This window comes from Rhincodon typus, chromosome 11, assembly GCF_021869965.1.
Source record: "Rhincodon typus isolate 14 chromosome 11, sRhiTyp1.1, whole genome shotgun sequence".
Taxonomy (NCBI): domain Eukaryota; kingdom Metazoa; phylum Chordata; class Chondrichthyes; order Orectolobiformes; family Rhincodontidae; genus Rhincodon; species Rhincodon typus.
The window spans coordinates 38,101,714-38,128,766 of NC_063342.1; the positions used below are offsets into that span (position 1 = coordinate 38,101,714).

Here is a 27,053-nt window from a genome sequence, read left to right on the forward strand (position 1 = left end):
TAAATTCATTCAGCTTTCAATTTACGTTGTTCCTGTTTTATAAACACCATTCATGGCAACCAACAACCAAGCAGGCGACGAAGTAAAATCTTACATTGCTCTTCAATACCCTCAACCGCCGCAAACCATGGCGCAAGCGCACCGCGGGCCGCCGCATAAACCTGGCAACCAGTGCGTCATGAGCTGACAGTTTTGTCTGCGTTGCCAAGGGATTGTTGCCATGCTAACTGGTGGCTCGTGCCCGGCAGCTGTTGGAAAGAGAACGGATTTTGAACGCAGCATTCGAGCGGCAGCCAAAGTGGGAGGCAGCTAGAAGGGTGGTCGCTGAGAAAGTGAGGGCAGCGGACAGTGCAGCGAGGTCGCCATGCACAGGTGGGTGACAGCAGCACTCCCGTCCTATACTGAAGGGTGTCCAGCGCCGCTCACAGTTTACAGGCCGGATTTTGGGGCTCGCCATTTTCCCTGTCCAATTTTTGCAATCTGCTAATATACCTGTCCTGAGATGTTATTACAGAACTCGAAGCAGGTGGAACCTGAATCTAGACGTCTTGGTTCAAAGGTAGGGATGAGACCACTACACCACAAGAACCCTACTGTACTAATTTTGGGTCTGGCACGCTAAATACGCAACAACATTATTCAATTAACGAATAATCCAAATTACGGATTTTTTTTTTAAAAGAAGTGTGTAATACAAATTCGCAAACGATTTTTGATATCTTGTAGGATATGCATCCATTTTGTTTATTTATTAATAGCTGCATCTGTATTCTCAAATGATTTTTGACTGAGTTAAAAATGTAGAAAGTGAAGACAAATACTTATCAACACATTTGACAAATAAAGGCCAAATAACTGCCGATGCTAAAAATCGGAAACAAAAACAGCAATTACTGGAAAAACTCAGCAGGTCTGGCAGCGTCTTTGTGGAGAAAACAGATTTAACGTTTCGGGTCCGGTGACTTTAGTTCTAAGGAAGGATAATTGGATCCGAAACATTATCTCTGCTTTCTCTCCACAGATGCTGCTAGACCTGCTGAGTTTTTCCAGCAATTTCTGTTTTAGTTTATCAACGCATTTGATCGGGTATTGCTGTGGGTTATCTATCAAATTATGTTATTGAGTTAAAAATAGGATTCTATTAAGTTTTTAAAAAGATAATGATTTGCTTATGATAGTTACATATAGGCAATGATTTTCTTTTTAACATAATCCTAAATGGTCATATTCAAATATGAAGTTTAAAACGGTGATGCATGACAATGACCACGCTATTTGAAAGTTGGGACATGTATCTCCTCTTGGGTTTTCTGAATTAGTTATCACTTTAGTATTGAGGAAACTAAATGTAGATTAAATGTAAATCAAGCTGGATACCTCGCTTCTGTTCGTAGCTGGTATGATTTTGATTCTGTCTTCCCAGGTTTACAGTCCTTCCTGCACAATCATTCTACTGGGGCTGAAATTTTATTTTTAGGTACCAACATTATTCTGACCAAGTAGAATATGCTCCCTTTTGAGCGTAGTTCAGTCTTCCGATTTAAACATTAGTCACAATAATTGGTTTCCATTCCTTTTTACATATTTAATCTTCAGATTTGTCGGCCTTTAGATATTCATGTACATAACTTGAGTGATACAACCTTTATTCAGCGCAAATTATTGAACTCTTCTAAAGCTATTGTTGACAGAATCCCATCCATGTGAAACTTGAACTGTTGACTTTTACATGTTCTCTCTACCTTAGTTAAATTGAAGGTGTCCTGTCTTGGCCAATCCTATAAAAATTGCGTACACAATTGGACTTTGCCTTTTTTTGTGAGATGATGACTAATTTAAATGTTTGTTTAATTTCATTGCCTCTATGGCAAGCATTGTTAATAAAGTACATGGCAGTTATTCAAATATTTTATTAGCTTCACTTTTAAGCGTAAGTTGTGGAATCAGAATATTGAACAAAAAATTTAGACTGATGCATGAATCCAGTACTGAGGGAATTCTGTGTTACCAGCATTGCTGTGTTTCAGTTGAGACTTTAACAGAGGTCCTTGTCTGCTGTCTGCAACTGACATTAAAGTTCCAAGGTACTGTTTAATGAACAGAAGCGAGATCACTGAAACATATATGGCCTAGATTCCCGTTGGCCTGAAAGTCATGGGAGCAACTTAGATTGGACTGTGCAGAATCCCTGACACATCTGACTCCTTGGGCAATTCCCTGGAATTTGAATTGGCTGATGGCAATTCCCCTGCACTTGTACCCTCTGAAAATGTACAATAAAGTCAGAGAATTCAAAGGGTTCTGATGCAGTTAAGCTCAATAAATACCCAGGAAAAATTAGGGGATTTAAAACATACCCTGACATCTGAGTGAGTGTTAACCTGAAGTCGCCACCAACCTCTGAGCCCCACAAGCACACCTCCCCAACCCGTTACACTCCATTGGACCCCTAGCAGCCACCCTCCAACCAGTCCACCATTCCATCAACCCAACTTTTCCACCCACTATACTGGCCTGATCCCCTAAGAAATGAGACCTTCTCCCACCTGTTGAACTGAACATACTTATCCCTTCCTGGATCTCGGTCCTACATTTCCACCCCAATGGATCCAACAATTCCCAACCCAAACCTACCAGCCTCTGCTACCACACCACCTCCCTCCGACTTCCTCTCATGCCAATCGCTGGCCTGATGCAAGCCCCTCTTTCCCCAACCCCTAACCAACCTGCACCCACCTGACCACACCTTGATGGAATCGGCAACTTCTCCACACCCCCACACTGGTCTGTTTGACCCTGGACATGATGACACTGCTGCCTGGCCTTCTCCCCGACCCAAAACCCCTAATTTACCCTAGGCACTGATTCACACACTTGGCACTCTACCTACATCACCCATCTCTTACACCTGGCACTCTGACCCACACTGATCTTAACCCAGTTAGCTTTTCACAGAGGCTGCCAAAGTGCCTGGCTGTGCTGCTGGACTTTTAAATTATAGAACATAGCTGCAAATGGGGATGTGGGTTCTAAGAAGATTTTCCTGGCTGGATTGTAAATCCCGGAAAGATTCATAACTGGAGGCCCCTGTCCAATAATCTACAGAAATACGGTTTCTGATTTTGATCAGAATATCTGGGCAATGATTTTATTTTACTCTTGTTTGTGGGATCTTTTTATGTGAAAATTTGCTCATTCATTTGCATACATTATAAGTGATTGTACTTTAACAAAACATATTGATTGTGAAGCACTTTGCAAGGCCCAGAGGTTATGAAAGGTGTTGTATAAATGTTGGTTCCTTCTGCCTTATTATGCCACTTAATTGATTAAAATAGGAGCTTCAATGAATGTAGATTTTTTCTAACTGCCATACAGTCTGTTATATTGGTGAATGTGACAGAATTCTGGTATTGATGCAGTATATAAGGTACTACAATTTACATTTTTGAATGGGACAAATAGAAGTTACAGCTAAGTCCCCATTCAGAAAATTTTGCTTTGTACATTTTAAAATACCTGATATGCCTTGCTTGTTAACTGAACCAATTCCTCTGCTGGTGTATGACTGAACAAATGTTAGTACTACTACATTTTATGAAGCTTTCACTTTGTTTACACTTTGTTATAAGCTTTCTGTTCCAGGTGATTGAAAATACTGACAATGTACAGTTTGACATTTTATATTATGTTACCAGGGCTTTAAACCTCATGCCTCTGCATCTGTAGCTATAAGAACAACTCAATACTGCATTCATGTAAAAGTCATTTGATTGTTGTATTAGTTATGAGGAGCACAAGTATAGACATGCAACATAATAAATTATCATGTTTACTTCGCTATAGCAACCTCAGTGTGCTTTTTTAAATTACTTCACCTTTGTGTTGAATTTTGGTTTTCAAATGCAGCAAAATGAGTAGGCTGAATTGTCATTTTTATGCCATAATCTTTCTGTTGGTTCTCTGTTGTACAGTCCTTTTTAAATGTTTTGTTCAAAATTTGCTCTTTGCATCAAGTGACTAACTTAATTGAAACTAGCTGCAAGGTCTGTACATAAGCAAGGTGCTTGTACAAGAAAACAAAATGCAATATGTCAAGATGCTCGATTATAGTTGTGTTTTGTGTACAATTGTGATGGTCCAATTGGTAACCACAGGAACTAGAGTATGTGATCAGGCATGAGGGTGAGGAACTATGTGACAACATACCTGTGGTCTAGAAATAGTTAGAAAATTGGAAATAGTTAGAAAATAACCATATAGGCATTAAGGTCCCAGTTCCAACTGTTTTGTGCTGAATTAACTGGCATGTGGGATTGCTTTGATATTTTCCCGAAGAAAGGAAAATTGGTCAGGTGTTCAATCATGTTTGTTGTCCTTGTCAGAAAGCACATTTATTGTGACTGGAAAATTGGGCTAGACTCTGTTATACTGCTCTTCCAGCTTTATCACTCCCAACATTTTTGCCATCCTGGTCTAAATATGAACGTAAAATGTCAAAGAACTGCGGAGGCTGTAAATCAAGAACAAACAGAAATTGCTGGAAAAACTCAGTGGGTCTGGCAGCATCTGTGAAGAAAAATCAGAGTTAATATTTTGGGTCCTAAGGAAGGGTCACTGGAACCAAAATATTAACTTTGATTTTTCTTCACAGATGATGCCAGACCTGCTGAGCTTTTCCAGCAACTTCTGTTTTTGTTCTTAAATATGAACTTGTTTGGTTGAGGACAAAATGGAACTGTACTTTTAAAGTAATCATGACCTATGGAAGAGGTGAAGAGGGAACAAATATTTGGGTGGGGGCAATATTTTATGTTCATGGATAAGGTCAGCATTTATTGCCGATCCCTATATTCTCTTGAGAAGGTGATAGTGAGCTCCTTCTTGAACCATTGCAGTTCATGAAGAGCAGGTACACCTATAGTACTGTTGGGAAGATAATTGAAGAATTTTGGCCTAAGTAGTGAAGAAACAGTGAAATAATTCCAAGCCAGGATGGTATGAGGCTTAGGAGATAATTTGCAGGTGAGGGTGCTCCCATATCTATCTAATATCTAGATGTTTTTGCTTGCAGGTTTTGAAGGTTCTGTTGAAGGAGCTGTAATGAGTAGCTGTATTGCATTTTTATATGGGTATACTGCTTCTCTGTGTTAGTTGTGGAGGAATTGACTTGAAACTCATTTTGGGGTGCTAATTAAGTTGGCTGCTTTGTCCTAGATGATATTGAGCTTCTTGCGTGTTTTTGAAGTTTCTGTCATCCAGACATGTGGCGAGGATTCCATCATACTCCTGACATGTGTCTTACAGATGGTGGGAAGGGTGTGGGGAGTTAGGAGGTGAGTTACCGGTTGCAGAAGCTCTAGCCTCTGATTTACTCATGTAGCCACAGTATTTATATGGCTGATTCAAGTCATTTTCTGGTCAAGGGAAACACCCAGGATGTTGATAATGGGGCATACACCAATGGTGAAGTCTTTGAATGTCAGTGGGAAATAGATAGATAGATCCTGTGTGTTGGAGATGATCATAGCTTGAGATGCAAATGTTACTTCTCTGGTCTTGTTACATATGGATGCAGTCCACTGTATTCTTGCCAGTGCAAATATTTATGCTGAACATAATGCAAGCATCCATGACCATCCTTCTTCTGACCTTATGATGGAAGGACTGCCATTGATGAAGCAGTGAAGACTGTTGGGTCTATGTAGTAGGAATAGCTCATCGACCCAAGAGTGACTCTAGTCTGACTCTGGGAAGTTTCTGCAAAAGTCCTTTTATTTACACTAAAATATTCTTTACTGTGAGGTATTGCACCCATCTCTCTCTCTGAGACTGTTCTTTACGTTTCCTTAGACTCTAACGTACGATTGCTAATAATACAGTTAGATTAACAAACACATCACTACTCTACAGTTATAAATTGTGGTTGAATACAGTTCACCTGCTGCTGATGGCCCCCAACATCTTATGGATTGCAGGTTCTGTTCTAAATCTATCTGATTTAGCATGGCGGTTGTGCCACACATCATCATGAAAGCAATTTTCGGTGTGAAGACAAGGCTTCATCTCCACAAAGACTGTGGGGTTGTTACTGTCATGAATAGATGCATCTGCGACAGGTAGATATGTAAGAAAGAAGTCAAGCTTTTTCCCTCTTGTTGGTTCTCTCATCACCTAATACAGAACCAGTCTAGCAGATATGTTCTTTAAGACACAGCCAACTCAGTTATTACTGGTGCTATTAACCCATCCTTGATGTTGTCAACAACATTGGATTTTGTCACAAGAATCCAGATAGTAACAAGGAAATCTTTGTCACATCAACAGGGTCAAGTTTGCCCTTGTTGTTTCAGGTGTCTATGTCAATTCTGGATAATCTATCCAATTTCATCCCTTTCTTTGGCATTTGTAGTGATTTTGATGCTGCCTGGGCCATTTCATAGGAAAATTAGAATAAACCACATTGCTGTGGACCTAGAGTCACATGTGGACCACCCAGGTAAGGATAACAGATTTCCGTCTCTAAAGGACATCAGTGAACTATTATTATTTGTTTATTTACGAACAATCAATAATGGTTTCATGGTTACTATTATTCTAGTTTTTTTTAGTCCCAAATTTAAATTCCACCAGCTCAGTTAGCTTGACAGCCTGTTTGCAGTGCAGGGTAATGCCAGTAGCTTGTGTCCAATTCCCACACCAGTTGAGGTTACCATGAAGAACTTTCTTTCTCAACGTCTCCCTTCATCTGAGGTGTGGTGACCCTCAGGTTAAACCACCCAGTTGTGTGTCTCTCTCTCTATTCAGCTAGCAGCCCCATAAGACTATGGTGATTTTACCTTTTACTATTTCATCAAACATTTCAAAGAAATCTGTGAAGCACAGTCACAGATACCTCAAATTTAGATCCATTATAATGCAATTAAAGCTATAACAATAAAAGTGTTCTTTCAATATCACTATCCAAATGAAAATTTATTACTGTTAGCTTTCCTTTATTCCAGTAATGGAGCATTCATGCAAAACACAATAATAACTTGAATTTACATGACTCCTTTGATTTGGGAAAAGAAAACATCATGGAAGTAAGACACTGTTCCATCTTCTTTGATAGGACCTGCCACTGCAGAGTAGGGAGAGAGCAGTGCTGCCATATCCTGTCAACTTCACTGTAGTCTGTAATTTCTATACTAGTGGATCTTTTCTGGCCAAAGGTGGTGACATTACCAATATTTCTTAATTTACTATGCATTCAGGATGTCACTAAGCAGGAGGAATGCACTCTTGACTTTTCCCCGGTAGAGAACTTCCTAATGGTGCAAGGAGACATCAAGCATGCATTTAACTCTGCAGGTGCCACAACTCCAATGAGTAGATATACTGCAACTGCCAACGGTTCCACTCCTCAAACATACAAATATACATGATATGTGACCATATTTAGATTGCTGTAAACTCATACTATTATTTCAGTAGTTGCCATCCTTTCGCCCTATGTCAGTCAGCCATTTCTGCCTCAAGCCATCACATTAAACCAAAGGTCGTCACTCAACAATCAGGACTACCACTGTACATCTGGACTATGACCAAACTTGGATAGCACATCTCCTAATAAGAGCTATATTACCACAAAACCATCATGAAGCAGACCATTTCTGAAAGGAGCTGCAGAAGGGTCTAGGCCCGAAACGTCAGCTTTCCTGCTCTTCTGATGCTGCTTGGCCTGCTGTGTTCATCCAGCTCTACACCTTGTTATCTCCATTTCTGAAAGAATAGTTTTGCTTAGGGGTGTGTGACAAAATGAAATTTATACTGCCACAAATGCTCTGGAGACAAAATTCCCTGAGCTCTTATTCATCGTGGCCAGCAACTTCAACCAGACTAACCTCAAGAGGATGTTGTCAAAATACCACCAACATGTCTCCTGCCCTACTAGAGGACCGAACACCCTTGACCACTGCTACACAACCATCAAAGCCACCTACTGCTCCATACCCCATACCCACACTTCAGAAAATGAGATCCCAATACTGTGTTCCTCCTCCCAGCTTACAAGCAGAAGCTGAAACAGGAGGGTCTGTCATATAAAGTATTACAGTGCTGGTCTGAGGCATTGAAGGAGCTTCTCTGGGACTGCTTGGAATCGGTGGACTGGACCATGTTCAGGAACTCCATGGACAACCTAGATGAGTACGCCACCACCATCATGGAGTTCATTAGCAACTGCGTGGAGGACTATGTGCCAAATAAGTCAATCCATGTGTTCACCAACTGGAAATCTTGGATGAACGGGAAATCCACTGCCTATTGAAGACCAGGCGAAAAACATTCAAGTCAGTCGACCCAGACCTATGGAGGAAATCTAGATATGACCTATGGAGAAAATCTAGATATGACCTCTGCAAAGCCATCAGAGATGCCAAGAGGCAGTACTGGACCAAGTTAGATGTTCAAACCAACCATACAGACACCTGCCACCTGTGGCAAGGCCTACACAGCATAATGGGATACAAAACGAAGCAGAGCAGGATAGCTGATTTAAAAACACATTCCTCCCTGATACGCTGAATGCTTTCTATGCTTGGTTCACCTGCTCTGACAGCCTCAGACACACCTGTTCCCTCCGTCACTGCTGCAGACGTCAGATCAGTCTTCCTGAGAGTCAACCCAAGGAAAGCAACTGGCCCAGAGGGAGTCCCTGGCCATATGCTTAGATCCTGTGTGAACCAGCTGGTGGAGATATTCACTGACATCTTCAACCTCTTCTTGCTACAAGCTAAAGTCCCCAGCTGCTTCAAGAAGATCACCATCATTCCAGTGCCAAAGAAAACACATGCAATGTGCCTTAATGTTTAACGTACAGTGGCTCGGATTTCCATGATAATGAAGTGCTTCAAGAGACTGGTCATGGCCCACATCAACATGAGACTGCCAGCCTGCCTCAATCCACTGCAGTTTGCCTACTGGTGAAACAAGTTCACAGCAGACGCCATTTCCCTAGCCCTATACTCATCCCTAGAACATCTGGATAACAAGATCACCTATATCAAGCTCCTACTCATCGACTACATCGCCACCTTCAACACCATAATCCCTTCCAGATTAATCTCAAAACTGAGACTTAAATCTCAGCTCCGCCCTCTTCAACTGGATCCTCAGCTTCCTGACCCACAGAGGAGGCGATGACCTAGTAATATCACTGGACTGTTAATCCAGAGACCCAGATGACATTCTGGGGACACGGGTTTGAATCCCACCACAGCAGATGGTAGAATTTGAATTCAATAAATATTTGCAATTAAGAATATATTGATGACTGTGAATCCATTGTCAATTGTCGGAAAAATCCATCTGGTTCTCTAATGTCCTTTAGGGAAGGAAACTGCCATCTTTACCTGGTATGGCCTACGCATGACTCCAGACCCACAGCAATGTAGTTAACTCTTAACTGCCCTCTGGGCAATTCGTGATGGGCAATAAATGCTGCCTAGCCAGTGATACCCTCATCCTGTGAATGAATAAAACAAAAAGATGCAATCAGTGAAGATAGACAGACAACAGCACCTCCTCCATGATAATCCTCAACACCGGTGCCCTGCAAGGATGTGTTCTCAGCCCCCTACTGTACTCCCTGTGCACCCATGATGTGTACCCAAATTCTGAATGAATGCCATCTACGAGTTTGCTAACGACAGCACAGATATCAAAACAACGATAAGTCAGAATACAGAAAGGAGATAGAGTGCTTGGTGTCTCAGTGTCGGCAAAACAAAAGAATTAATCGTTGACTTCAGGAAGAAAGGAGGAGGACATGCTCCACAATCAGTGGAGCTAAGGTGGAGAGGATCGAATGCATCAAGTTCCTAGGAGTGACGATAACTGACAATCTGACCTGCACCTCCCAGGTAGACGTGAAGGTCAAGAAGGCACAACAATACCTCTTCTTCCTTTGGCAGCTTAGGAAATTCAGCATGTCCATTAGGACCCTCATCAACTTTTACAGATGTACCATAGAAAGCATTCTATTCAGATATGTCTGGAATGGCAACTGATCTGCCCAGGACCTTAAGAACCATAGAAAGTTCTGTGCACAGCCCAATTACACTTCTCGCTGCCACAGAAGGTCTATCAACATCCAGTAATACTGTCTTCTGTCAGGCGGGAAACAGAACAGGTTGAACACGCACCAGTGGGTTCAAAAACAGCTTCTTCCCTGCCATTATTAGACTATTAAATGGACGTCTCTAACTTCAAATAATGTTGAACTTGCCAATGTTGATCTTGCTTTGTGCACCTCCTGTGCAGCCATAACCTTGTATGTCTTGCTCTGTCTAAGCACACTATGATCAACATGTCCTTGTTTGCTATGATCTGCCTGTACTGCTGCTTAGTTTCTAATTTAAGTCTTTTAGGTTTCTTTAGAAACAAAGAATAAGCACAGTGGGGTGGCATGGTGGCTGAGTGGTTAGCATTGCTGCTTCACAGCACCAGGGACCCAGCTTCAATTCCAGCCATGGGTGACCATGTATGTGGAGTTTGCACGTTCTCCCTGTGTTTGCGTGGACTTCCTCCAGGTGCTCCGGTTTCATCCCACAGTCCAAAGATGGACAGGTTAGGTGTACTGGCCATGCTAAATTGCCATGTAGTGTCCAGGGATGTGCAGGCTGAGTGGGTTAGCTGTGGGAAATGCGGGGTTATGGGGATAGGGTAGGGCGGTGTATCTGGGTGGGATGCTGTTTGGAGGGTCAGTATGGACTCAATGACCCAAATGGCCTGCTTCCACACTGTAGGGAATTCTATGATTCTAAGCGCAGGAGTAGGTTATTTGCCCCTTCAAGTCTGAGCCACATTCATTATGATTATGGCTGACCATCCAACTCAATAGCCTGTTCAGGCTTTCCCCTTGATCCCTTTAGCCCCAGTGTTATATTCAACTCCTTCTTGAAATCATATGATGTTTTGGCCTTGATTGCTTTCTTTGGTAGTGAATTCTATAGGCTCACCACTCTCTAGGTGAAGAAGTTTCTCCTCGTCTCATTCCTAAAAGGTTTACCTTGTATCCTTAGACTGTGACCCCTGGATTCCCCCACCATCAGGAACATACTTCCTGCATCTACCCACTTTGCCCATTCACTCAGCTTGTTCAAATCACAGTGGAGCATCTCTGCATCATCCTCATAGCTCACCCTCCCACCCAGCTTTGTGTAATCTGCAAATTTTGAGATATTAAATTTAGTTCCCTCTTCTAAATCATTAATATAAATTGTGACTAACTGGTATGAATCACACTGATACCCCACTAATTATTACCTGCCATTTGAAAAAGACCAATTTGTTCCTATGCTTTGTTTCTTGTCTTCCAACCAGTTTTCTATCCATTTCAATACACTACCCCCATCCCTTGTGCTTTAATCTTACCTGCTGATGTCTTATGTGGAGTTTTGTCGAAAGCCTTCCGATAATTCAAATAAATTAATTGACTGGGTCCTCTTATCAACTTACCTAGTGACATCCTCGAAGAATTCTAGTAGATTTGTTGAGTTGATTACCTTTTGTAAATCTATGCTGACTCTGACCGATCCGGTCATAGCTTTCAAAGTGCTCTGTTATTAAAACTTTTATACGGGACTCTAGCATTTTCCCAGCTTCTGCTGACTAGTCTATAATTCCCAATTTTCTCTCTACCTTCCCTTTTTTTTAAATTACATAGCCACTCTCCAATCTGTAGAAACTGTTCCAGAGACTATAGAATCTTGAAAGATCACTACCAGTGCATTCACTATTTCTTGGGTCACTTCCTTATGTACTCTGGGATGTAGGTTATGACGCCCTGGAGAATTATTGGCATGGGCATATTCTACCCTTCTTTCTTCTGTGTTTCTTCTGAACTTCTGTTTCACTCACCATCTGAATGATTTTCGCCAGAGTTAGGTCTTCTTTGGAATGTAATAAATCTGACCAAGATTCTTCAGCATTCCGTACCATAATTCCATCCTTATGAAACTTAGGTTGAAGTTACTGGAGTCACATTTCTCCACCACTTTGGAGAGATCATTCATTAAATTGTCTATGTATTGCCTTGGAATTCCCTTGACCATTTCCAAAGACTTCCAGTATCTCTTCAAAAATATCTGCTGCTTCTTCTACCCATTGATGAACCATAATGTCATCAGCCAAATGCCTAATGTGTGTAGAAGAGTTTACTTATTTAGCTTCTAATTTAGTACCTAATTTGGAAGCTATTCTATAACTCATAAATTTTATTCAAGATGTCCAATTTTGTATTCTATTTGGCCCAACATGTAAGGTGTTGAGAATGCAGGCTTCATAAACCAGCATCCTAACCCTGGCAGTGATTAGGTAACAAAACTTCGTAGTCACTGTGGCTACAGAGAACTGTATGTATCACCGTAACTATCCCATTCCTACTGTAACTACGTTCCTTTTAACTTCCTCCACTTGGATTCCTGTCCGAACTGAGGTGCTGTGGTCAATTTTCTCATCATCACTACAGTCCCCGATCCTGTTCACACAAGTTGCAGGACCTCAAACCATTTGGAGAATTGCGAGATCAAAAGCTCTTCTAATGGTGGCTTCTAGATCACCGTACCTGCTCCACTCGCTAAAGAACACCTCCTGTTCCTGACTATGGACTAAATCGAAAGTACTTGACTGAAATGTATGACTGTCCCTAGAACAAAGTTTCCAGGTAACATTTGCTTTCTCTGATGGATTGCTATGTCTAAAGTTTAACAAAGAATGATTCTGGGGTTGTATTATTTCTTAATACCTAACCTAGAGAGGAACTCTACAGTGACCTCCACTATTGGGTTTGGCTTTTTTAAAGTAGTCAGGAAGATAAGATTTTATCATTCTAACCCTTGTAAACTGATAGAAAACGCCTTCACAACAGTTAACATTTTCAGTGTAGTGATGCATTCAAAATGCCACAGTAGGTGGACTGAGATATTTGGTGTTTGCCCGACCGCAACAGAAATGCAGGTACATTTTGGAACTTGTTAGAGTCTAGACAAAAACCCTGTCCTCCACCTGTGTGCCAAGAATGAGAGTTGAACACAGATTACAGAAGATACATGCTCTCAAAGACTTTGACATTCAGCTCAAACTTCTCTCCCTCTTTCTCCTCCTCTCTCCAGCCTTCCTTATTCCAATTTCCTCTAACCCACATCTTTCTTGTTTCTTTCTTAAGCTTAGCTACATCATGATGACTTTTGGTTTTAAGTTAGTATTGTCAACTTACCACTGCAAGATTTAAGGAGATAACAAAAATTATCTTATCTATTTACATCTACAGAAACATAAAGATGTAACCTTGAGAAGATTAGAATTGTCCAAGGCTATTTTATATGACGACTGTTACAGCCTTACAATTTGTTGACATTCTGGAGATTGCCTGTCCACGATATGTGTATGTTTTGGTTTTATGTTGTCACTATAGAGCTAATGTAAACTAACATCTGATATAAATTGACTCTTTTGCTACCTCTTGATCACTGACATGAAGAATGTGAAGACATGAGAGAGGATGCAGAAAAGATTTACAATAATAGTTTCGGGATGAAGGATTTATGTAGTTTTGGTAGATTGGAGAAGCTCAACTCTTTTTCTTTGTAAAGAGAATAGTGAGAGCAGATTTGAAAGAGGTGTTCAAAATGATGAAAAGTCTGAGCAGAGCAGATGATCGAAAATGGTTGAGAAACACAGGGTATCAATTTTAAGCTGTATGGCAAAAGAACTAAGGACAACATGAGAAACTATTTTGATGCAGCAGGTAATTCGGATAAGGGATGCATGCTGTGAGACTGTGGTAGAAACAGATTCAATCACGACTTTCAAAATGGAATTAGATAATTATCTAAAACTGAAAAAACAGGCTATTTGGAAAAGGCATGGAGGTGGGACTAGCTCACTTTACTTTGCAGAAAGTGGCATTGACATAACAGGCTGAATGACTCCCTTCTGTGCTGTGGTCACTTGATGAAAAGATTTCTTTGATAATAGCAGAATCTTAAGAATGCACAGCATATTTGCACATAGAGCATTGTGTACCAAAGCTCTAAAATATTAGGAAATAATCATCATCACACCTAATGTACAGATGGCTTGTGATATTTAATGCCAGATATGCAAACTGGTTTATAACTAGAACTTGAATACAGTTCAACATTTGAGATCTTTTTGATAAAGATTGTGAGTTCACTGTGTAATGGCTGAATCTCACAATGGTATGCCTTGTCATTACAATAACACACAAAGTCAGTGGCACTATTGTCATTGCCTAGAACAGGAAGTTGGCACCCTCTGTGCGATTAGCTGCAAAAGCAATGGTGTTGACATCATTGTTACACTCACCATGTTAATTGTGGCCCACCTTGAGCTTCCCTTGCCACCGTACTCTGGCACTCAGCTCACTGTCTGACTGTCCCGCCATGAGCTTGCCTTACCACGTCACTCCTGCCCATGGTCTGTTGTCCTTTTTTGAGCTTGACTTGCCATCCTGCTCTGGTCTCTGGCTCACTGCCCTAGCATCACCCTGCCTTGGTCTCATCTTACCTTCCCATTCTGGCACTCAGAACACTACCCTGCCATGCACTGTGAACTTGGTTCACTGCTCTGTTTTTTTCCATGCATGTCTGGACATTCACATACTAAAAGTTCATAAAATGTAACAATTCCAGGAAAGATTTTCCCTTTCTCTCTACTATTAATCTGATTCTAGAGGGTTGGATATACCTTTTCCAATATGATATTGTCTGTTAAGGCAGAACGCTGCTCCGTCAATTTGTAGAGATGTGGCCCTGCAACTCTCTAATTCTGCATTAGCACATGTACCTAGTGATGGTGTTGGCCTTGAATGCAGTCATTTCACAATGCTCTTTGTTCTTGGTTATGAGAAGTGCAACAAGACTGAAGAGGACTATTTAGTCTTTGAGGCTCCTGATTAATCAGGCTACTCATGAAGAACTGCTTTGATGTCTTGAAGGTTAGGGGGTATCATGTTAAAATATAGATTGGCGGAACAAGACATTTGTGTGTAATCTTTTGCAAAAGTATGCAAATTATAAAATTATAAAGTCAAAGAATGCCCATGATAAAGTGTGACACGGGGATGACGGTATACTATGAAATACCCAGCAGTGTTAGAAAATAATTGCTGTATTCTTTAGACAAAGGTCAAGAAATAGCTGGCAGCATGGAGCAGCAATGGTGTTTTAATCTGCTTAAACGTGGGAGTATAATGGTTATGTTAAAGGAATGGACTAGTCATATTTGTGCAGTGGCTATAAGAGCAGACCAGAGGTTAGGAATCTTGCTGTGAGTAGCTCACCTCCTGACTCTCCAAAATCTGTCCACCATGTAGAAGGCACAAGTCAGCACTGTGGTGGAATAATCCACCATTACCTGAATGAGTGCAGTTTTAATAACACTCAAGAAGCTTGACACATCCCAGGACAAAACAGCCCATTTGATTGGCACCATATCCACAATCATTCAGTCCTTCCAGCAAGCACACGTAATACCAACAGTATGTACTATCTACAAGGTGCACTTCAGAAATTCACCCATGACCACTACCATCTAGAAAGATGAGGGGAACAGATAGATAGATGGGAACACCTGCGAGGTCCCTCCAAACACTCACCAACCAGACTTGGAAATATATCGCCCTTCCTTCAGTGTCACTTGGTCAAAATCCTGGAACATCGCGGGTGACATGAAAATTGATGCAGTGGTAAATAGTGAGGAGGATAGCCTTAGATTAGGTTACAGGCAGATATAGACTGGCTGGTGAGATGAGCCACTCAGCGGCAAATGTAATTCAATCCAGATAAGTATTAGGTATTAGACTTGGGCAGGACAAAGAAAGTAAGGGATTACATGATGAACAGTAGGACCCTGGGAAGCACCTAGGATCAGAGGGACCTTGGTGTGTATGTCCATCAGTCCCTTAAGGTATCAGGACACATAGATGAAGTAGTTAAGAAGTCATATGGGAAATTTGCCTTTATTAGATGAGACATAGAATTTAAGAGCAGGGAGTTATGTCGGAACTGTATAACACGTTTGTTGGGCCATAGGTAGAGTATCGTGTGCCGTTCCAGAATCCAAAATCACAGAGGAATGTGATTGCAGTGGAGAGGATAGAAAGGAGATTTACCGATATCCTATTTGGGATTTCATTGTCCTTTGCCTGCAAGGTTTCAACCTTCTTGGTTGATTTGTGCTGAACTGTCCCACAAAACCACTACATTACCCATCATGTACAGAGACTAGATAGAAAGTGTAAATGCTTTGTATCCTGAACTGAGTCTACAAGTACTTAAAGAACACTTTGTGGTAAAAGATTATCCAGATACCTTGTTCTCTGTTGTATAGGCTTTTTCTACAGATGTTGCCTGAGTTTGTTTTCTCTCTCTCTCTCTCTCTCTCTCTTTATACGTATGCATCCTCAGACATTAACAAATGTGCTGCAACCTGATGGTAATCCCCTGTGAGTTCTTGGAAATCAGAACCACATGCTGTGAAAACATGGACTTCTTTTATTTCCTTCCAGACTCCTCTGCTGGTATATGTGTAAGATAATCTTAAATTAATGAAATGACCAATGTAATTTTTAATACACTACTGCACCTACAAGCTCGTGCAAGTTTAGGGGCCTCTTGCCGCTCCAAGTATTGGTCAAGGATGTTTTCACTTTTCCGAGAAATAGAGCTGGGTGCATGTGCCTTATTAGCAAAGATCCTTAAATTTTCTCCCTTATGCTCAGTAGCATTTTGATTGAAGAGTTAAAGTCAGTTCTGCAAGCTTTTGTCATTCTAACACTGTACATCCAAAGGAACTGTTTCTGCAGACCGTTAGCTATACATGCTGTAATGTGTTCTGGAGGGATTAAGGATATGGTATGCAATTTGCTGTCATGTGTACTACACCACAACTTTAGAAATTTGGCTTATGTTGGTAGATGCACATCTCAAAATCCTGTATAACTCCTAGAATAAAAATAGCAATGTTTAACTGGTAAATCTTACTGTACTTTTCTAATCTTAGGAATTGCTAAACAAAAATGAGTGAAGAGAATAGCGTTACTTCACAAGTTGAAGAATATGAAGATGACTTTGAGAAAGACCTTGATTGGCTAATCAACGAAGAAACAAAAAGTAGTGATGAAGAGCCAGAGGTAATAAGTGAAAACAGTTGTGTACACCATACCAAATGCTTGTCTTGATAATTGTATGGCACAGCCACTTCCATAGAGGTGTAGATTTAACCTTGGTGTCGAGACCTTTCATGTATAAAAGTTTGTTTTGTTAATCCAGCATAATAGAATTGACAGATGCACTGTTGAATAAAATGAAAAATAAATGAACATCAGTTTATTCTACTTTTTCAAAAAAAATTGCAAGAGTGCAAAACACAAAAGGAAACTAATGTAGTCAGACATCCCAAACCCATTCATTTGTGAAAAATTAAACTTTTGTTTGAAATCACATTTTGTAATCATTTACCCATGATCAACTTTGTGTATTTCCTTAAATTTCATGAACTCCTTTCAATATAAAATTATCCAAGCTACTTTAAGTAAATGATGTTCTTCCAGGGATAGTTTATACAGCTAGCAAACAATCTCCCATCAACACTTAAATGTAATATCTCTTTCTAGATAGATGGTAATTTTTAAACCTTTCCACACAGTCATGACCCTTCTATTAAAAAAAATTAAGGTTTACTAAGATTAATGCACTGATATTTCCACAGGTTTACGAAGAAAGTGAAGACATTGACGCCAAAATTAACAAAGAGCTGGATGATGAAGAAAAAAAAGAAGAGAAAAATTCCATAGATGAGGAACAATCTGCAAGCTCTGTAGAAAAACCTTGTGAACTGAATAAAGATTTAATAAACCATGCAGAGGTCACTAGAGGAGAAGAAAATGTTATTGTCAATAACCCTGATCCTATATCAGATTCAGATAGTGAGGGTTCATTTCATAAATTAAAGCATGAGGATCAGCAAGAAGGAGAAGAGCAAACAGAGGAAGTAAAACGCTACATAATGGAAAAGATTGAGCAAGCCAACAAGAAGTTGCAGGATGAAGATCCCATAGATCAAAATCGAGAACGCAGATTGAAGTTCAAAGACAATTTAGTTGACTTGGAGGTCCCCCCTATGCATTTACCTGAGACAGAAAAGAATAATGGAGAGGTCACAGGTCAGATGTCTGAAATGTGCATTTCAAGTGATGCTCAAAAGGCCAATGTTAATACAGGAAATAAAGGTGATGAAGACAAAATCAAAGACAAAAAAGTGTTGATGGAAAAAGATGGAAAATTTGAACTAGTGAGTTTACAGGATTTTGGGAATCAAGGTTTATTACCTCAGATTGCTGTTGCATTCAGTGAAAATGAGTGTAAACAATCTCATTGCTTCAATTCAGATAATCCTAAAGGAAACAACCTTACAAGCAGTTTATCTCCAAATGAAATTTTTCATATCCCAAAACCACCAGATGAACCAAAGGATCGAGCAACTTCTGCAGCTAATATACAGAAGAATGGAGCTCAAAAGATCCTACCTCGAAGGGTCCAATCTGCAATAATGTCTCCCAAACCGTCTACCCACCTGAACACCTCAGAACAAAAGGAGTTTAATTGGCGAACCCAAAAGAAAGATCAACTTAAGACTGAGGTAAGCTTGGACTATTTAAGTTATGTAAACCAGGCTCTTTTGGAACAAGTTGATTTTTTTCATGTTTATAAGGATGTGTACCATGTTCAGTGAAAATAGTATTTGACAAAATAGGATATTTTGTTTTCTGTGTGGTGACACAGGAGATTTTGCACTAATTATCCATAAAACATAAAAGTTTTGCGTACAAACAAGAACCTTGCTGAATCTGTATTGGCTCTTTGTGCATGATGAATCCCAAAATATCTTATTACTTTGTTTTCAGTGTTTTGTATCTTTCTATATCTTGCTATAAATATTGATCCAATTTTAACTTGAAGGAAAATGTCTGTCTCATCTCTGTGACGAAGTATTTCATGCTCCAAGAACCATCTGAAAAAGTAGGAGAAATGTATAATGGAAACCAAAATGAACATGAAGACATCTGGCAGATAACCTATTCAATGCACATTGAATATTAGTGGATTAGACTTTTAAAAATGACAAAGACAAGTTAGAGCTTTGTACTTTTATTTTGTAAAAAGCAAAGGTTATCAAATACAATGAAGCACATCAAGAATATGCCAAGATTTATTAAAGTAAGGTGTACTACACTATTACAGTAACATTCAATATTAAAGAATGTTTACTCTAGAAGATTTACAAATCACATTTATCATCAATGGACTCATGCTCAAAAATCACAAAATAGATAAACATGATGAAGCTCATCCAATCAATCGCAGGTCATCCATCTAAACTGAACCTACATTTTTCTTGAATTATTTTAGAATTTTGCCTTCATATCTGAGAGGCCACTCCATATTTGAATTACCCATTTCAGTGCCTCATTCTTTCCAGACACACAGATTACAACAGGAAATGCCTTGTTTGATGTCTCTCTCATGTGCAGACTCAACTTCTTACAGTATTGCTTAATATTTTACCTCTATTTTCACATGACTGCCATTGTCATTACTCCTTTGAATTTTCATCTCTTGTTCGTCTAAGACTACGCAGTTCTGCTCTTTACACCAATATCAGCTGTTTGTTATGAGATCATTTTTGTGGTTTCAAATGAGCATCAACTTAACATGACATTACACTTTCCAAGTCATGTTGGTGTTGTGTGCACTGAAGCCAAGGTTTCTGAAATCACTTCACACTGAGAATTCCAAACTCAGTATTGCGTTAAACAATTGCTAGGCAGTTTTTCAGCTTAATCTTGTGTTTTACTGCTAACATTCTAGGTAACTGCTGCAATTGAAATTTAACCACTCATAGAATAGAACTCTATGAACCCTTGTCTCTGGTCAGGGTGAAATGCAAATCCCTCTGATTCAAATCCATAGTTTAATGCAACACTATTTTATTCAAACTTATTCTTTTCTCAGACTTCTAAAACTATGGAACCAAGCTTCCTTACCTCCCTCAGACTTAATTTTGTTCCCATAATATAAGCTTTATAACCGACAGTTTGGTTTCAACGCCATCTCCTAATTTATTCTTCCTGTTGATTTTGGTATTGGCTTTCATTATATGGCTTGGCCTTTCATGTGATGTTTTTAGTTTTAAATAAATCACTGAGCTAATTTGTTCAATGTATCTCAATACATTCTGTAAATATTACAATTTAATTAAAGCGTATTGTAAATTGGCTGTGAATATTTAAATATCTCTAAGAAATCATCCACTGTATCTGTGAAAGGAGAAATGAGAGATGTATTTACACAAGAATGGAATTGGTCAGGTGATTTTGTCAGTGCAGATGATGAATTAACCTCTTGTGCGTTGGTTAAATATGCTCTGTTATGTAGATAGGGGCAAAAAAAACCGAAGAAGAGATGCGGAAGAAAGAGGAGAACAAGATGGCTTTCGGGATCTGGCTTCAAAGGAAGAAGCAGCAGCGCCAAGAAGAAAGAAGAATTCAATATGCGAAGGAACTAGAAAGAAAGAATAATAAGGTACTGTAGTTAGACATGTTGAATTTATTCTGAAACTTGAACTCCTAGCTCTGCATACTGTATCAGTTTGCAAGTAATTTTATCTGACACTGATTATGATTATTACCCTAAGCACCTTTGCATGTGAAGGGGATGGTATCCATTTTATTTTGTGTACTTTTGTCAGTAGTATTATTTCATCATTTTATTTTCTTTTTAAAACTTTCATATCTACTTTTTGTTCTTAAATAATTTTCAAGTTAAATTTTCTATTTTGTTGTACTCTATTAAAAAGTTCTGCAGTATATTAAAGCAAAACCACACTGATAGCTCATACATTTTAATACACAGTATTTATATATATAGGGTATAGCACTTTCAATGTAGTATACCTTACCTTGAGGTGTGCAGCGTCGCTGATGCCAGTCTTTAAACAATTCGATTCGACTCACATCACTTGATATCAAGAAACTGGATATTGCAAGGCTGCGGGCCCTGACAACATTCCGACAACAGTACTGAAGGCTTGTGCTCCAGAACTTGCTACACCCTAGCCAATTGCAAAGCTAAGAACTGGCACCTACTTGACTGTGACAATTTGCATAGGTGATTCCTGTCCACAAAGATAAAGACAAATCCAACATGGTCAATTACCACCCCAACAGGTCTACTCCCAAACATCAGCAAAGCGATGGAGGTGTCATGGACAATACTATTAAGTGGCACTTGCAATGGACTAACCTGCTCACTGATGCTCAGTTTGAATTCCACCAGGGCCATTCAATTCTTAATCTCAATGACCATGTTCAAACATGACAAAAATTCAACAGATGAGGTGACTTCACAGCAGGATTTGCTGTGCATTGTTAAATATCTGTAACAAAGGTGTGCCATGTAATGTTCAGTTTTTGAGCTAAAGTGTGAGAATGGGATGTCATAACAAGTAATACACCACCATTCCCTACATAGAAGAAAACTTGTTGTATCAAGTCCCTATCAGGCAGTTAAGTGATAACCCAGCAGGCTTTTCATTGATCACTTTCTGGCTCAGCAATGTCACTCCCTAGATGAAGCTACTTGCCAATCAGAGGTCAGCAGCTGCTAAGGCCATGGCTGCTGGCTGAAAAAGCAGTTAAGTGTAAAGACCAGGAGTAATAGGAAGGAAAGTGAGTATTTGGGGGGGTTGTGTTGCAGAGTGGGTATTATAGGGAAAAGCATATCAAGGAGTTCAGAGGGAAAGACAGGGAGGTAGCTTTCAACGATCATCCCTGGCCCTCTTCAGCCCCCATGACCCCAGATTGAACAGATCAGGCCCATCCCCAACCCAGCAGGCAAGCCCCTCCATTTGACTAGTCGAGAAGGATGACACTTCTCACCTGCTGGGACCACACTTGATCAGGTGAGTGACAGGTCATTTAAAGATCTTAATTAAAGGTGGGTTGAGGAAGGTTGATCATGGACCTTCCCGCCCAGAACAATTTTTGAAGTGACAGGAAGGGGGTGGCTGTCTCCCTGGTGCCAACATGTCCAAGCATTTGCCAGAGGGGAAAATCCTGGCCACTGTGCCCAAATTAGATCAAGTGAAATTGGGATGATATTCAGAACATTCTGGAGTATTAATTACAAGTTGATTTAAAAAAAGTTTTTTATAAAGGTTAATTTTATAGGAACTGCCTTAATTTTGTAGCTATTCAAGTTTTTAGTATAGTCAATTAAACTTTAATCCTTACTATATTTGTACTACTGCAAACAACATCATCTCATCAAAATATTTCCTGAAATACCACACAAAAACTACATTTGCTTATTTTACCTGCACTTGTTCAGACAGCAGTTGCAGTTGAGAATCCACATTGGCTAATGTTGGGCTGGATTATTATTACCTGTGCCCCAGTTTAAAGTATTAACCAATTTTGAATATCCTGGATACTTCCAAGTGATAGCTTATAACATAGACTAACCTGGCTACTACACCAAATGATTAATTTTTTAAAAAAAATCTTTAGTTTAAGAAGAAATTTTTATAAAAGGAGGAAATTAGTAATTTTCTGTGATTCAGAATCCCCTTTACTGCCAATAATACCAAAACAAGTGCTGTTGAGCTGTACTGTACATCTGATTCTTGCTTTGCTATAAATGCAACACCTACAGCAGCTTACAATGTATTGTGATACACTAATAACCTGTAATAAAGCATGGTGGACTAAAACTTCCACTCCATAATATCCTGCTTGATAATCTTTCAAATTTGTCCCTCACTATTAGGAAAATATCAGATGGAAGAGAGGCACTGTCATGGAAAGGAAAATCAATTTCCTGTCAGTCATGGTTAATTTCAGCTCTTTCCTTTAGCTATTTGCTCAGCCAACAAAACAAGATTCAGAAGAAGAACCCAATGAGGAAGTATAGCTAAAAATGGGAAGAGACAATTTAAAACAACATATTATATAATTATTGTACTTAAACAATTACACTTACACTCTCACAGAAGAAAGTTGTGTGTTTTCTATATCTGCTGGGATAATCACATCAGTTTGTAATACTGCTTATTTTTGTTTTCATAGGAACATCGAGACCCAAATGAAGCCTTCAATCTCTGGCTGAAGAAAAAACGGGAACAACAAATTAAAGAGCAGCAAATAGAAGCCATGAGAAAAAGGGAACAAGATTACAACTCAAAAGTTCACACAAGGGAAGATTCTGAAAAAGCTTTTAAGCAGTAAGGAAAGTTTTTAAATACTAAATTGTGTATCACCTTTAATTCCATTTTGCTAGAAAGGATTGGTGACTTAAACTGCGAACAAGTAAAAAGATTGGATGCCAAATTCTAGCAACAGTTGTGGGTAGTACTTGAATTTATATTGACTGTATCAATTGATGGTCCTTGCAAATGTCTAAAGAACATGTTTTGCGAATAGAGTCATAGAGATGTACAACACGGAAACAGATCCTTCAATCTAACTCGTCCATGCTGACCTGATAACCTAAATTAATCTAGTCCCATTTGCCAGCACTTGGCCCAAATCCATCCAAACGCTTCCCATTCATATACCCATCCAGATGCCTTTTAAATGTTGTAATAGTACCAGCACCCACCACTTCTCCTGGCAGTTCATTCCATACACACATCACCCTCTCTGTGGAAAGAGTTACCCCTTAGGTCCCATTTAAATCTTTCCCCTCTTACCCCAAGCCTATTCCCTGTATCTTTGGACTCCCCTACCCAGGGGATAAGACCTTGACTATTCACCGTATCCATGCCCCTCATGATTTTTATAAACTTCTCTGTGTCACTCCTCAGCCTACGATGCTCCGGGGAAAATAGCCCCAGCCTATTCAGCATCTTCCTTTAGCTCAAACCCTCCAACCCTGGCCACATCCTTGTCAATCTTTCCTGAACCCTTTCAGGTTTCACCAACATCTTTCCTATAGCAGGGAGACCAGAATTGAACATAGTATTCCAAAAGTCGCAACATGACCTCCCAACTCCTCTACTAAATGCACTGACTAATCAAGGCATGCTTACCAAACATCATCTTCACTTCACAACTCCACTTTCAAGGAACTTATCTTTATAATTAATTAAATCATAAAGTATAAAAGGTGCCGAGAATAGATGTAAACTCTTTGGTTATAGTTGTAATTGTTGAATTTTATTTTGCTTAATTCAGCAAGAGTTTGATTCAGTCACTTTTCTTTCTTACTTCTAAATCATTGCAGGTGGCTAAAAAGAAAGAAAGCTGAGAAACGGGCAGAGCAATTGGCTGCAAAGGAGCGATGCAGGAAGTTTCTGATGGAAGCTAGAAGAGTTAAAAGAATGCAGACTTTACTGTGCACCCTTAGTGAATCCAAATCATTTCAGTTTGACAATTATGGTTACAGGTTCTAGAAAATCATGGTCATGAATTTTCTCTTTACATTTTGAATGCCACATTGCAGAGTTCGAATGAGCAGAAATCTGTCAATGGTTTGCAAACCAGACTTTCAGTAATATGAATACATCTGAAAAAATTTCAACAACACTATCTTTAATGTGTAATTTTTAACATGCTCATACATCAGTGCTAACATTTCAAAAACTTCTGAGCATTCCACGATACATGATTAGGTTGGAATAAATTATCTGCACAGTCTGTAAGTTGTTAATGTTTTTTCTATGCCTGTTAAAAGATCCTTTTAAGCATTTATGTTCTTTTTGTTTTAATAGGGTAGAGTAAACCAGTGTTAAGTAACATCGACACTTCCCACAAGTCATTGACAGTTATTAAAAATAAACAAATGATTGGTGTTTGTGCAAGCAATGGTGTAGTTCTGTATGTGCAAGCAATGAGTTAATTTTCACCTACTCATGTGAGCTAAACCTTTTAAACTTGGGGATATATTATTTGACTATCAATCAGATAGCATGATTATATCTACAGCTCATTTTACAATTACGTTTATAGGTTCCTCTCCCCTTTGAATTTTTGCATTCATTTTAGATAAAAAAGGGTGATACTCAACTCTGTTTTCTGGTAATGCCAGTGTAAGGAACTGTTAGTTGACAGTATTTAGAAATACCCTATTGATTTGCTGCTTTCCATTTAGAAATTTCCTAACTTGCATTTAGTTCTTCCCACGATAGCCTGGCTGAAATCAGGAGTTTGTCTTGCGGAATCCACTCCATAGGCACACATACCAATGTGTTTCCCCTTCCTCAGTTGTGTGTAGTTTCTTTGGGGCTTCTGCTCTTCTGATATAATTTTGAGTGAAACTTTATTTCTGTCAAGATTACACTAGTAAGGTGTAGAAGCCTTGAGGAAGTTCCTAGAATAATGATTTTTTTCTCTCAGTACCTGTGTTCAGAGCTATTTACCAATAAGTCTGCCTTCTTGAATGTCGTAGGATTCTTTGCATTTCTTTGAATAGTGGGTTATAATTGATTCAGTTGTACCATGTTTCATTTAGATTCTAAATAGACAAAATTTTAACAGTAGCAGACTAACCATTATGAGAACAATACCCAATGTAATTTACAGCTTTGTGGTAGCACTGAAAGCTGTACAAAAAGAACATTTATAACAAGCGTGGAATTTGACTGTTCACTTAAAGTTTCTTTCAAAGAGGAATTAATGATGCTTGGTCAGGGCTAATGATATGTCAGTGTTATCGCACTGCTACTGTATCTACATAAAATTCTACATAGATGTTGTGGGTAAATGTCATGACTGTAGAAGGAAAATATGTATCTTGTGGTCATAAAAATGTTTTCCAAGGATTCAACCAATGTTTGATATTCATAAATAATGCACAAAGTTTTGTTATAAAAGAGTTGTGATTGTGACGTATAATGTCATCCATCCAATGTGATATTTAATTTTCTGTGATATTAAAAATATTCTTAATTTTACCTATAGGCTTACTCTTTGGTTCCTACAGTGGCTCTTTCTAACAAACAAACCTGAAATCATTTTGAGAAATTTTTTGAAATTTTTCGGTTTGTAAGTAGTAATAAAGAAATAGGCTGGTTGGCAGGTCTTGCTTGTCCCTGCCTTTCATTGGTCGAACTGAGAAGTATAATGGAGAACCAATACCCATAGTCAGGTTTGCTCGAGCTATATGGGATGGTTTAAACTAGATTGGCAGGGGGTGGGGAACCGGATTTGTAATTCAGAGGATGAGGTATTCAGCCTTCCAACAGACACAACAGGGGGTGAGGTTGTTAATAAAGATATGCGATCGATGGAATGTAATTGTGGACACAGAGATGGTTTGAGGTGTGTATACTTCAATGCTAGAAGTATCAGAAATAAGGCGTATGAACTTAGAGCATGGGTCAGTACTTGGAACTACGATGTTGTGGCCATTACAGAAACTTGGGTAACTCAGGGACAGGAATGGTTGTTGGAAGTTCTGGGATTTAGATGCTTTAAAAGAAATAGGGAGGGTGGAAAAAGAGGCGGGGGAGTGGCATTGCTAGTCAGGGCTAGTATAGCAGCTACTGAAAGGCAGTTCGAGAATGATATGTCTACAGAGTCAGTTTGGGTTGAGGTCAGGAACAGGAAAGAAGCAGTCATTTTGGGGGTTTTTTTACAGACCCCCTAATAGTTGCAGAGAAGTAGAGGAGTGGATTGAGAGGCAGATACTGGAAAGGTGCAGAAGTCACAGGGTTATAGTCATGGGTGACTTCAACTTTCCAAATATTGATTGGAAACATTTTAGTTGTAATAGTTTAGATGGAGCGGATTTTGTCTGGTGCGTTCAGGAAGGATTCCTGACACGGTATGTAGATAGACCAACATGAGGAGAGGCCACTTTGGATTTGGTGCTTGGCAATGAACCGGGCCAAGTATTAGACTTGTTGGTAGGAGAGCATTTTGGCGGTAGCGATCATAACTCTGTTACTTTTACAATAGTCATGGAAAAAGATAGGTACATACAGCA

At 39.4% G+C, this 27,053-nt stretch overlaps 1 protein-coding gene across 2 annotated transcripts; it reads left to right on the top strand.

Moving 5' to 3' along the window:
- The first annotated feature begins 155 nt into the window (after window positions 1-155).
- On the top strand, window positions 156-25,966 carry ccdc181 (coiled-coil domain containing 181). 2 transcript variants are annotated; one of them, XM_020531672.2, is made up of 6 exons: window positions 156-372; window positions 17,071-17,200; window positions 17,779-18,708; window positions 20,505-20,651; window positions 23,195-23,349; window positions 24,351-25,966. In XM_020531672.2, the coding sequence occupies exons 2-6, from the start codon at window positions 17,087-17,089 to the stop codon at window positions 24,517-24,519; spliced, it is 1,515 nt and encodes a 504-aa protein (XP_020387261.1). In that variant the 5' UTR covers window positions 156-372; window positions 17,071-17,086; the 3' UTR covers window positions 24,520-25,966. The 2 variants fall into 2 exon arrangements, with proteins under 2 accessions (XP_020387261.1, XP_048459339.1); XM_048603382.1 differs by lacking the exon at window positions 156-372 and adding an exon at window positions 386-559.
- Window positions 25,967-27,053: the final 1,087 nt, after the last annotated feature.

What these genes read in the sequence shown, in the direction of transcription:
- ccdc181 (XM_020531672.2), top strand. Translation starts at nt 17,087, where the DNA reads ATGAGTGAAGAGAATAGCGTTACTTCACAAGTTGAAGAATATGAAGAT. An exon ending in GTAGTGATGAAGAGCCAGAG is followed by an intron (nt 17,201 to 17,778) that starts GTAATAAGTGAA and finishes ATATTTCCACAG; the next exon opens with GTTTACGAAGAAAGTGAAGA. An exon ending in AAGATCAACTTAAGACTGAG is followed by an intron (nt 18,709 to 20,504) that starts GTAAGCTTGGAC and finishes TCTGTTATGTAG; the next exon opens with ATAGGGGCAAAAAAAACCGA.